Consider the following 12,286-nt stretch of genomic DNA (forward strand, 5'->3'; position numbering starts at 1 on the left):
AGGACTCCAAGACAGCTTGGTTGGTTGCCTAGCTAAGAAATAAATATGATCTTATTTCAACAGTTTGGTAATTGATGATGAGTTATATCCTGGAGGACACATGGTGATTTAAAATGGGGAAGTCAAGATATTATTGATGGAGATTTTTAAGCATCCTGCAGGTCTTTAAGCAAGGACTGTTTCCTTGACACCATCTCTAATAAAGACAAAAAAATCAATTAAAAAAAATTTCCACACCTTCTCTAATAAATATAACTGGCAGCACAAATAGGCTTTTGATCTTTCGATGCAACTTAAAATGATGGCTATGTAGGCTGTGACCTTCAAAAGCAAAAAGCAACATTATTTTCCAGGCTGTGATGATACGGTACTCTGCTGTCCTATGTTGAGTTTTGTGGAAGCTGTAGTTCCCCTTGTAATAATTCAACAGATGCAGAAAATGGTTTTTTTTTTTCAGCTGGGAAGACTGCATTATCACACTATTTTCTCAGGTTTTGTGCTGGTTACCAGGTTCATTATGCAGCCCCACTACTTAACTTTACTTTCAGATTCAAGTTTTCAATCTGGAAAAACACACCAAACAATGTAAAGGGAGGTCTTTCTAGATTGGAAGGTCTCTTCACTGAACTTTGAAAAATTTCAGGAGTTAGGAAATATTTGAGTATTGGATCCTTCATGAAGATGCAGCTGATACTCACAGCAGCAAAGGTTCCGTTCCAGATTCGGGTGGACACGTTCACAAAGTACTCTCCCTTCAGCATAATGTCTTCCAGTTTGCATGCGATGGTACTGCACTTTGCATTCTTACAGTTCTTCCAGGGGAAACAGCAAGGAAAGACAACAGCATGCATTAAAAGTATACTTTAAGAAATGTTCTTTTAATATCCAGAATTTTTGCCCTTGCCTTTGCCATTCTGTGCATTCAAATTAAGTGTTTGTAGGCCATGAAGAACATGCACCTTTCTTTCTATCTAAAGCAGATGTAGTATATGTGGGAGCATCCATAGGCTGCACTCCTGCATTGTGAATGAGAAATGCCACCCACACCACGGCTGTCCCCACAGGTAAAGCAGTGTGCTCCTAAGGATCCGCTCTGCATGCCTGTCCTGTGGTACTGCAGCCCTTAGTCTTACTCACCAGTTCTTTGGAAGCTCTGAAGTTCTCTTTTGTGAAGGACGCAGAATAAGGTCTTTTCCCTATTTGAAGTGGATTTATCTGAGCTTGACAAGTAACGCCTCTGGCCTAGGAAAGATCACAGAAATTAAACTGGATGACATCATACTCAGGATTTTATAGTCTTCATAACAATATATATTTCTGGGATGAGATGGTGACTGTGAAAGAATAGCTTGTGAATTACATAACACTGGATACTTCAGGAAACTAAGAGACTGTGTGGTTTTGGTCAGAATTAAGTGGCTCTTACGGTAATTTTTTTACCCTAGATTGACCTGAGGTGTTTGTCCTGGTCTAAAAATTCCATTTTTACTATACCTTTCCCAGGAACTTGAAGAGGAACCTAGCGGAAGAGTTCCAGAATCGTACGAAAAGTCAGCCATGGACCCTAAAGATAATCTACATCTGCCAGAGTGTCCTGCTGACATTGTGGTCCTCCACTTCCCTTTATGAGGAAGGGACAAGGAGAAAGGGCATAGATTCTCTGAATTTCAACCACGCTATGAGGGAAATAACTGTTCATGGTACTCATTAACCCCTAAAACACAGCAGTTTATGTAGTTCAGTTCTTCACCTGATCTGTGGTGACCGCAGTTATGTACATCAGTGGGTTATCTTTGTTGGTCTGTTCTGGAAGATAGATGTTTACAGATGCCATCTTTACTGGAATACTTCCTGTTGTTACCTGCAAAGCAAATAACTCACAATTAATTCAGGTAGCTGTACTTATGCATAAATTCTTTGCTATAGCAAGAAAATCAGAAATCATGGATGAGTGTGAAAGAACTATACTCCTTTTGCATCAATGTTTTTTGTACTCTGACACTTACTAAGGTAGTAATTACATTATGCCTATAGTAAAGCATACTATACTATACTATAAAGTGTACTGTATAGCTTCAGGTCCCTGTCTGTTTCCTTGGCAAAACTGGTATTAATTGCATGACATATGTTTTGAAAAGCAAATATTCTGCCACAGCCAATAGGCCTGTTACTTAGTCCCTTGGAGTAGCAGTTACAGTAATGTAAATGGAACATAATTTAAGTTTCTGCCATGTTGCATGTTTGGATTTAAGTTTTTCTGAGTTACATAATAAATGCTGTGATCTGGCTAGTTCTTGCATCTGGTTTGAGCACTTAACCCTTGCCAAACTTCAAGTTGCAAAGTCCAAGCCTGCAAATACTTGTTTTCCTTTATCAAGTTGGCAGAAGACAAATACGCTCTGTGAAAAAGCAGTCTATGGTGGCCTAAAGTTAAGCATTAACCAGTTTCTAAATACGTAAACAGTGCAGGACCAATCCCTCCCCCATTCCACCCGTGCAGTAAGTGCAAATTTCATCCTTAACCTCATAAAGAATGTAAGCATTTATCCCTCAGCTATTTCCAATTTCTTTTTTCTTACTTGACTGATTCAAAAGCATCAAAATCAGACAATGAAATCAGGAATGTCTTTTTCAACTATGTTTTCAGATCAGGCTACAGGAGGAGGTAAAGCAGCTTCTTGAACCAGAACCAGAAACATTTACCTTAACTGAGAAGTTGAATGTGGGGCCAATGTCTTCAAAGTTATTCACAGTGGAAGGAATGTTATGACCAGAGTATACTTCATAAAAGTTGATGTTGGCAAGCCTAGTTAACAACCATAAAACAATGTATTTCAATTTGGCAGCTGCTTTGAAAACATACGTTAGCCTTTGTGAAACAGGTAAGAAGTACAGTCAGAGGAAAAAATCAGTCACTTGTACTGCTGTTTGAATTTTGCAAAGTTGGTTAAGAAAATACATGGTATACGGAAGCCCGGAGGTGCAGCAAGCATGTGAAGTTAAGATGGGAGGGCTGTGTGAGACAGCCTCCTGCACTCCATGGTGTTTCAGTGCCATACTGCAAACTCCTCTCTTGGGCTAAAACTGCGACTTTTTAGCCTTACCATGATCTCCTTCCTCAGAAGGGGCCCCCTGATGGTTCTCTTTGATACATGTTTAACAGCAAATGCCATCAGACTCCTAGGAAGATCCTGGGCCCTAATGCCATAGACCACAGGCAGGCTTATTTCCACCCTGCCTGGGTGTGGAAACACACACACCACCCTGCTTGTGTGGATGGTACATATGTAGCCCTCAGTCTCCTCTGGGCCACTTTCTTTTGTATTTACGGCTGTCAAAATTCAAAATTTGTAAAGGAACATGAGGGTAGTTACAGCCCACCACAGCGTGAGGTTAGAGGTGTGTGATGGAAGGGCATGGTGTGAGGGCCCGTCGATGCTCAAGGTGCTCAGCAAGCTGGGGCCATGCTCAGAGACAACAAAAGCATCCGTGCGTAGTGCATTGCATCCATGTGCTACCCTTGAGTGGCTCCTCTGCTGAACCATCCCAAAAATGTGTCCACTCTTCATCATTAACTTTCATTAGGAGGCTAATTTGAGCAGTCAAAAAGTAAGCTAGGGAGTGAGTTAACAAGGAGCAGCAGCTATCATGATTCCTACATCAGCTCTTCCTGTGGCACAAGGTGCAAATCCATCCTCTTTACCGGTGCCACTTTCCTCATTTAATCTGGGTAACATCTGTGTGTACAATCCCAAATTAACATGTGCAGTCCCACAGAGGTGCTTCCTAATAATCAGTTGTGCTCCTCCATGCTGCATTGTGGATTCTTTAGAAGTCTCCATACTTCCTCCCATGGGCCCTTTCCTTGAAAGGCCTCCTCACAAGAACCCCTGGAAAAACTCATGTGATGCATTTTCTGCTTCCTTATTGCTCAAGCCTCCAGTCCTTCCAGGATGCACAGCCATCAGCTTCCTTGTCCTTGCAGGAGTCACTGGTAAATCTGATTCCCACCTCTTTTCCTGGAAACTGAGATTAGGAGATTTTTCCCTAGAAAGCCTTCACTTCAGCAAGACAACACTTTTTTTTCTCAAGCCTTGTATTTTAAGAGGTTGCTCCTCAGCTGTATTACTTTCCTCAAGAAGAAACTATCTCCAGATAGACATTTCCTAAGTGGAAGGGTGTAAAAATGAGCTAACTCCAAGGGAAGCATTTAAAATTGTACCTTGGCTTAATATCTGCTTCCTTTAGTTCTTTTAAATTGATTAATCTCCAAGAATAACTAATCCTGTTCTGGCAGTAGGAATTCCTTCATGCCTTGACTTGCATATGAAATTGCATTGTCTCATACTTGGGAGATGCATCTGAATTCAAACCTCTTGTTTTTCCTTGAGTAGTTCTTCTATAGACTCCATGCCAGGACTTTTCTGAGGCACTGAGTTTCTGTTCATGTTTCTCAGCTATTTAAATTTGCTGATTCAAGTTTGCACCACCTCAGTTTCCTAGGAGCCTGCTTAAGTTGCTGTGCTAGCCCCCTAGTCGGATGCTCCTGTAACCTCTGTGCCACTGCTGACATTACTAACATGCTCTGCTTTTGCTGAAGTCTTATGCAGCTTTCTCAGGGAGCTGAAAGAACTTGCATCACTGACTCAAATGCTTCTCTGCAATTAAAATAATCTGAAAAAATCTGCGTGACTGCAGAATTGGTGCACCTAGCCTCAGTGACTGCAGAGCCTCTGAATATTCTGAACCTGCTGCTGCAAAGCAGGTTATTAAACTAATCCTCTGTACTGTGGTCCTTATTCCAGCTCAGGTCATCCTACGCAGCCAACAGTTCTTGTAGTTATAGTGATCTTTGGATATTTGTTTCCTGGAGTCGTCGTTGCTGTCCATTTTTAAGCAGCTTCCTCTTTTTCAAATTTCTGTCATTCTTTGAATAATTACTATTTATTTTCTGTGAGTTCAGTTTATGTTTACAGGTTTTGGAATGCAAAAGCATTTTTTCACCAAGCATTGGTGACCAAGTGCATCAAATGTAACTACATGTAATTTATCCTAGAAATTCAGTAATTGGGAAAGATAAACAAATTTCTTCTTTGATGAAAAGTAAAACATTCTATCTTGATCCATGAGTCAAACGAGTGAATTTTTGTTTCCATTCTAATTTAAGTTCAACTGTAACTGAAATAATTTGTGTTTGGAACGGTAACGGACTAACTAGCATTTCAGTGCATCCCAAATGACCAGGGATTTCCAGGGCTGAAGACAGGAGGTTTCATGGGCATATGATATGATGATCAGTCTTCAAGGGATTTTTGTCTGTATCTCTCACCCTGCTCATCCAGCTGTCTCTCCTTCAAACTGCCCTTCCAGGGTAAAGGATTGCTCTTTCAACAGCACTGACCTGCCTTCTGCGGAGAGGGAAAAGGGCTGACACCAGGAGAGAAGGGGTAGGTGTAACCCAGAGTCTCTGAGCGGGCGTGTAGGAAAGCGGGGTGTGCTGCCCCCGATGCCAATGGAGCTGCAGCAAGGGGGAATCTACCATGTGCCACCGCAGGTTTTAGTTTAAACTATTACCCCAAACTGCTAACAAGAGTTTGTATTTTTGGTCCAAGTTTAGCAGGTATGTCCATAGTTATTCCCTCCCTCCCCCCACCCCCCTGCTTTTGCTGAGAGCCCAGAGGATCAGCCTTGATTTTTATACCACTTCCATTCACGTGAGCATCTGTAACCATCGTGCAGAGGTAAACATGGATCCACAATTTTTACTACACATCCCTAATTTCTTACATGTAAGATTATTGGAAGAACATAAAATTCTGCTACTGTTGATGAAGTGGGAATTTTTATTACTTCCAAAATGAAAACAGTTTCACTATCATTTCAGTGGCCTTTCAAGACTGTCACTATATTCAAATGCCATGGCAATACATTATTCAGCATACCTTGTGAAGTGAATTTCTGCATCATATCGCAAAGGAATTGATAAGCTGACATGATTGTCCAATTCTTGATCTTCCTTACTTTCACTGTTCATCAAAACACATTTAAGTCAGGTGTTATAATACTATTTTATACAAATAAGGGATTAATACCTAACTTGCTTTGGTACAATTACATACTTTACCTCAATGCCCAAAAACTTAGAACTGCCACATTCTGAAGATTTTTCATGTTAAAATCAAAGCTAATATCAAAGGATACCTATGGAAGAGGTGAGGAACACACAGTAAGTAAATTGATGGTACAACATCCAAAGGACTTCCCAATAGCAATGTAATTATTCATATGTGCAACAATCTAGAATTGCCCTCTGTATCTGAATTCACCAATTTCTGTGTAGTATTTCAGTAATTTCTGATACTCCAGAACTGCTTTGTTCTTGGTTTACCCTACAAATTGGCATTGTTATATAGACATGCGCTATTTATATTTTTAAATGGTGTATAACTAGCTACAAGCTGCATCAAAACCTGTTCAAGATTGCTTCAATTATATGCTTTTAAACATTAGGGCTAACACAAGCTTTGTATTAATTCTTTTCTTCCATTCATTCCAACAGGTCCACTCTTACCAATACTATTCAAAATTCAGAACAAACTTAACTTTTTGTATGTAACTAATTTTTTTGATTTTGCTCCCTCTGCCACAGAACGTCATGTTTCTATTATTTCTAGAAAGTTTCTTATTGCTGCAGTTGATTTTGTTAGAGACTGGAAGCCTATTTCTGTTCTGCTTTTGAGGAATAAGAGATTATGTTCCATTAAACCATGGATATTCTGAGATTTATGGTAGACATGAGAAAAAAGATACACATTCTATCCTAGGGCTGTGTGGGCTGCCCATCTCCTCTCAAAGGAATACTGCTTTCTTGGAGAGATGAGATTCACAGAGCAGGAAAGGAAGCTACCCCAGATTCACGCAGCAGGAAGGGTTTGATGGGAATTGTGCTCAGTTCTCAAAAGGCTATGCTTCTGCTCCCAGCCCTCACCCTCCAAGAGCTAGAAAGCTACTTTAGCATTTGAAAGCTGTGGGTAGGGACAAATGTCCTTGAAGAGCTTTTTTTTTTTCCTTCTAATCTGGTGAGGAGTCACAAAAGTTTAGCCCTTCATTTGCTTCTTCTGATCGCTCTGAAACCCAAAAGGAAGTTAACTGTTGTCAGATCTAAGAAATCCTCACTAGCAATAAATGCAGATTTAGGGGAAAACAACAAAGCTTTTGGGTATCATTTAAGGTTATTTAAACATGTTAGCTGTACCTGTTGTCCTGTTCTGAAAACAGGATAGTTCATTTGGCAAATGACTGTACTTTGTGCTGTTCCTGTCTGACACGAAACTTCAGTCCCATCACTCTGCAGAGGAAACAGAAAAGTCATCTTAGTATCAGGTTTTGATAAAGCAGAGAGGAAGTTCCCAGTCTGTATCTTCAACAGGACATGTATTACACTAAGGAGTTGTAAAAACATGTGTTATGGCTGTAATTTCTAGAGATGCAGTAGATGGGTGTGGCATAGGTAAGTCTAGGAGAAAGGCAGGAAAAAAGCGGGACAAGGACTAGTCTTGTGAGCTGTAATGATCTTGTCAGAATTTTGTGCTGAGCTTGGAAGAAGGAATACAGGCTAGGTAGTACAGGTCACTTCCGGCATTAATTCCTACAGGGCTTTTTTACAGCATTTTTACAGAACTGTTGCGAACATACACACGCAACCTGAGAACCAGTTAAGTAATCTCACTGTTGAAGTTAATGTGCAGAGGGGAACTCTATCGTACTTTTTGTAGGAAAATCTACAACACATGAGGGTTTATTTGCTACTTTGCAGAGTGTTTAGCATGTCATCATCCCACATCACAGACAAGCTCATAGACCATAGCCAGTTACCAACACTTTAAAAAGAATTTATTAAAGTGTGCTGTCTTTTGTTACAAGCGTCCTTAGCAGACACTTATCATTCATGAATTATGCTACACCACCACACCCGCCACAACACAACATGCATACATTCTCAGCTTATGCTGAGAAGCAAGCATATTTTTGGTGAAAAGCTTCATTTGCAGGCCGAAGTACTTCTAAGCAAATGGGCTTTTAAAGCAAAAGAAAATTCGAGCTCTGTTGCAGTCTTTTGGCATGAGTGGAATGATCAATTTTGCTGCACAACAGGATGGGGAGGTAGAGGGGTACCCTCAGTGCTGTGTGGAGTATTTCTGCCAGTTTGTTGTTCAGAAAAATGCTTCTCTCCAGCAGTGATAAGTGCTCCTATCCCTCCTCTCCCTCCAGTACAGGAATTGATCTGGATTTCACCCCTAGGATTATCATGCAACTCTCCAGTAGCAGCCTGACCACATAAGCCAAGCACTTGAAGTCTGGATTTCATCCTTCATGAATTGTTTGGGAGCAACAGTTGAGATTATAGATTTATTGTATTCCCAAAATAGTATTTATAATTCCTTTCTTTTCCCCTGCCTAAGACAAAATTCATTGGAAGAGCAGCTTCTGGTATAGCAATCATTTCAATCTGATTAACTATCTAGCTGGAACACACAGCCTTGGCAGTAAGAGCACTTCTAAATGCAAAGTCTGTGCTTGAAGGCTGCATCATTGATGCTGCATGCTTGATTTATCAAATACAAATTCCCTGTAGCACAGCAACTGCATTCAGGCATGTTGTTGGAAGTCAAACAGAAGATGTGGGTGCCAAGGCCTAAAGTGAGGAAAAGATGACTGAAATACTGAGGTGAGGTCAAACTCAACAGGTTGCCAACTTTTGTGCTGAGTTGGCAGTGTCTCTCCTTGACCTAAATAAACTGATATGCTGAAGGGATTAATTCTGGTATCCAGGAAAAGAGAGAGGTTTGCACACACATTCTTTCCTGGTATAGGCACTACTAGAAAGAAAAAAAAATTTCACTGAAAACCTTGAAAAAATTTGCAGATGACACTAAATTGGGTGGGAGTGTTGATCTGCTCAAGGGCAGGAAGGCTCTGCAGAGGGACCTGGACAGGCTGGATCGATGGGCTGAGGCCAATGCCATGAGGTTCAACCAGGCCAAGTGCCGGGTCCTGCGCTTGGGTCACAACAACCTCACACAGCGCTACAGGCTTGGGGAGGAGTGGCTGGAAAGCTGCCCAGCGGGAAAGGACCTGGGTGTGCTGGTTGACATAAGCCAGCTGAACATGAGCCAGCAGTGTGCCCAGGTGGCCAAGAAGGCCAACAGCATCCTGGCCCGTATCAGAAATGGTGTGGCCAGCAGGAGCAGGGAGGTGATCGTGCCCCTGTACTCGGCACTGGTGAGGCCGCACCTCGAATGCTGTGTGCAGTTTTGGGCCCCTCACTGCAAGAGGGACACTGAGGTGCTGGAGCGTGTCCAGAGAAGGGCAACGAAGCTGGTGAAGGGTGTGGAGAACAGGTCTTGTGAGGAGCGGCTGAGGGAACTGGGGCTGTTTAGCCTGGAGAAGAGGAGGCTGAGGGGAGAGCTTGTCACTTCTACAGCTGTCTTAAAGGAGGTTGTAGCAAGGTGGGGTTTGGGCTCTTCTCCCAAATAACATCTGATAGGACAAGAGGAAATGACTTCAAAGTTTTGCCAGGGGAGGTTTAGATTGGACACTAGGAAAAATTTCTTTCCTGAAAGAGTGGTCAAACATTGGAACAGGCTGCCCAGGGAAGTGGTGGAGTCACCATCCCTGGAGGTGTTCAAAAAACATGTAGATGTGGCACCTCAGGACATGGTTTAGTGGGCATGGTGGTATCAGGTCAACAGTTGGACTTGATGATCTCAGAGGTCTATTCCAACCTAATGGTTCTATGATTCTATGATCAGTGGCAATAACAGAAATCATGAGGTTTGGTGTCACATACCGGTAAAGACGATGAAGCAAAAAACAAATTGTCTGAAAATGTAGCCTGGATTCTGGTGTTATATGCATTTTCCTTTTTATTTCTCAATTTCACGTTGAATGTTAGTCTTCTGTTTTTGCTGCTGACAACAAACTGCTGATTGCTGTTGGAAAATAAAGTCCAAAGTTGTAAACAGAGGTATTGAACAGCTGCAGATCATGACAATGTATTGCCTTTAGCCAACAACAAATAAGACGCACAGCAAGACATTTCTTACATTCTACTCACTTAAACACTTTGCTTTCTAAATGCTTTGACATAAGAAACTCTGTACTGGTGTTTCTTAAAACCAAACAGGATTAGTGTCTTCTGAATGTGCAGGACCTTGATTATGTATGGTGAAAGTCACTTTACTGAGTTTTCAAGCAAAGAGGCAGCAGACCTGGATGGCAGCTCCAGGAAGAGGCAGCCTCATCTCTCTATGTACTGTACAAGTATGCATGTATCTGCATATGGACTTGGAATATGTGCTGCCCAAATGGCTGAACTCAGCTTCCCAGTGGGTCAACCTGCTGCAGGATCTTCACTGCTCCCCACAGGAGGGTCCAAGACAGGTGCTGCAGCCACTCCTGCTCTCCCAGTGTGCTCCCTGTCCTGACAGCAGGAAGCCAGCCACGATTCTTCTGAACGCTCACTGTGTCCTCACCCCTAAGGTACCAAAACTTGGGTTTGTCTAAACTGACAAGATCCCTATTTCTGTGTTCCTATCATACCTCTTTTTCCTTGATTAGTTATTTAGACAGCAATGCTATTGCTTTTTTTTTTAATCCCTGCTATTTCTAAGTACATGTTGAACTAGAAAGGCATTGTCATCTAGAAATTCATCCAAGGCCTACAGACAAAACAACTGGTGAAAACTTAACACCTGACGCCAACAATTCCACTGATTCAGCTCTTACCCATCATCTGCTTTCCGCTGAACATTCACAACAAGATCACAGATACAAAGTTCATCTTCACCACAGTCTTTAATAAAAGGAATCTATGAAAACCAAAAACATTTCCTTAATGACAGGACTCAACTTTAAAATTATCTGCAAACAGTACAGTGCAAACATCTTTGAGGTGAAGCACATTCTAGGTTTGCAGATAAGAAAATCCCTCTGAAGGGTAATAAAAACTGACACATGAACAAGGTTAACACTGAGTAACACTACAAGTCAACTGATCCATAAGAATGGTGCAGGCAGGTTATTGTTAACCCACAAAAATGTGATGTAATCAAAGGGGTTCTACTTCTCTTTTATGTACTCTTTTATTGTAGGATACGCTAACCTAAAATAGTTCATCTTTGCCATCAACTAGAAGTTCACATCAACATGTGACATGGCTCAACCACCATGCTTGTTGTCCCATGATGGCTGATGTGGGTGTGTGAGCAAGCCCACACAATACAGACAAAGGTATAAAAGGAACCAGGGGACACCCCGCCAGGTGCCTGTTTTCAGCACAGTGACTTAACTAGACTACACCAGTTTTCACTTGGATGTGCTTCTTTGGTGTTTATGGGGGCCACATACTATGGACATGTGTATAGCCATGCATTTATTGATACTAAGTCTGCATACTTACACTATAGGCCACAGATGCAGGAGAATATATATCAAGGACAGGGCTGGAGCCAGGATTAGCAAGGCCAATGTCAATGCGCAAACTAAGTGAATTCACTGCATCGGAAGGTTCCTATAAAACACGTGGTTGAGTTATGATAGCTGCCAGCACAGCAAACAGGATAAAATTGGTAATTCTGTTGTAAATTGACTGCCTAGTAAAACCATATTTGCTCTAAACAAAAGAATAACAGTACAAAGCTTCATTTCTTGACTGAAATAATTTTGTGAGATTGCTTAGTGTGGGCTCCTCTTGCTAAACAGCTTTTAGTTCCATTTGCATGATAAAACTTATTTCCTTAGGATTCCTGGAGACCCAATTAATCACAGTCACTTCTAGGGCTAAGGAACACACAGATTCTCTGTGGCTGCAGAAACTGGTCCTCAAAAGCTACCACACCAGGTGACGTTCATTCTCACCTGGCTGCAGAAGTCAAATTCCTGTTCCACTCTGCCTTACCATCACAAAGAGCAGCTGGGCCTGAGTGACACTAAAACATGATATACCTCATGGCTCCTCTGTTTCTTAATACTGGATGAATACTCTTCTAGCTCTATGGGTCATCATTCCACAGTGGCACTAAATGTGATCAACAAGTCTAAGGCATTTGAATTGCAGAGCAAAGCAGGAATCAAAGTCCTCTACCTGACCTAGCATCATCCAGGGGTCTCAAAGCAACTCTCAAGTCTGTGCTATGTCTTTGGTTCTAGAGAAAGATGGAGACTTGCTTATTTTTATTTTTTTCCTAGGTGTACATCTAGGGCTAGCGTACATCAGAAGTCTGCC

The 12,286-nt window shown here is 41.6% G+C and overlaps 1 protein-coding gene across 1 annotated transcript in view; it reads right to left on the minus strand.

Moving 5' to 3' along the window:
• Positions 1 to 12,286, minus strand: part of ITGA2 (integrin subunit alpha 2) — a 50,452-nt gene that overhangs the window by 6,405 nt on the left and 31,761 nt on the right. The window contains exons 17-26 of the mRNA XM_009950732.2: positions 11,462 to 11,572; positions 10,789 to 10,871; positions 9,851 to 9,992; positions 7,256 to 7,348; positions 6,125 to 6,201; positions 5,943 to 6,026; positions 2,704 to 2,806; positions 1,751 to 1,861; positions 1,138 to 1,242; positions 699 to 812 (exon numbers count right to left, since the gene is read on the minus strand). Coding sequence (XP_009949034.2) covers positions 699 to 812; positions 1,138 to 1,242; positions 1,751 to 1,861; positions 2,704 to 2,806; positions 5,943 to 6,026; positions 6,125 to 6,201; positions 7,256 to 7,348; positions 9,851 to 9,992; positions 10,789 to 10,871; positions 11,462 to 11,572 — 1,023 coding nt within the window. The remainder of the gene's footprint in view (positions 1 to 698; positions 813 to 1,137; positions 1,243 to 1,750; positions 1,862 to 2,703; positions 2,807 to 5,942; positions 6,027 to 6,124; positions 6,202 to 7,255; positions 7,349 to 9,850; positions 9,993 to 10,788; positions 10,872 to 11,461; positions 11,573 to 12,286) is intronic.

This window comes from Leptosomus discolor, chromosome Z, assembly GCF_034619465.1.
Source record: "Leptosomus discolor isolate bLepDis1 chromosome Z, bLepDis1.hap2, whole genome shotgun sequence".
Lineage (NCBI taxonomy): Eukaryota > Metazoa > Chordata > Aves > Leptosomiformes > Leptosomidae > Leptosomus > Leptosomus discolor.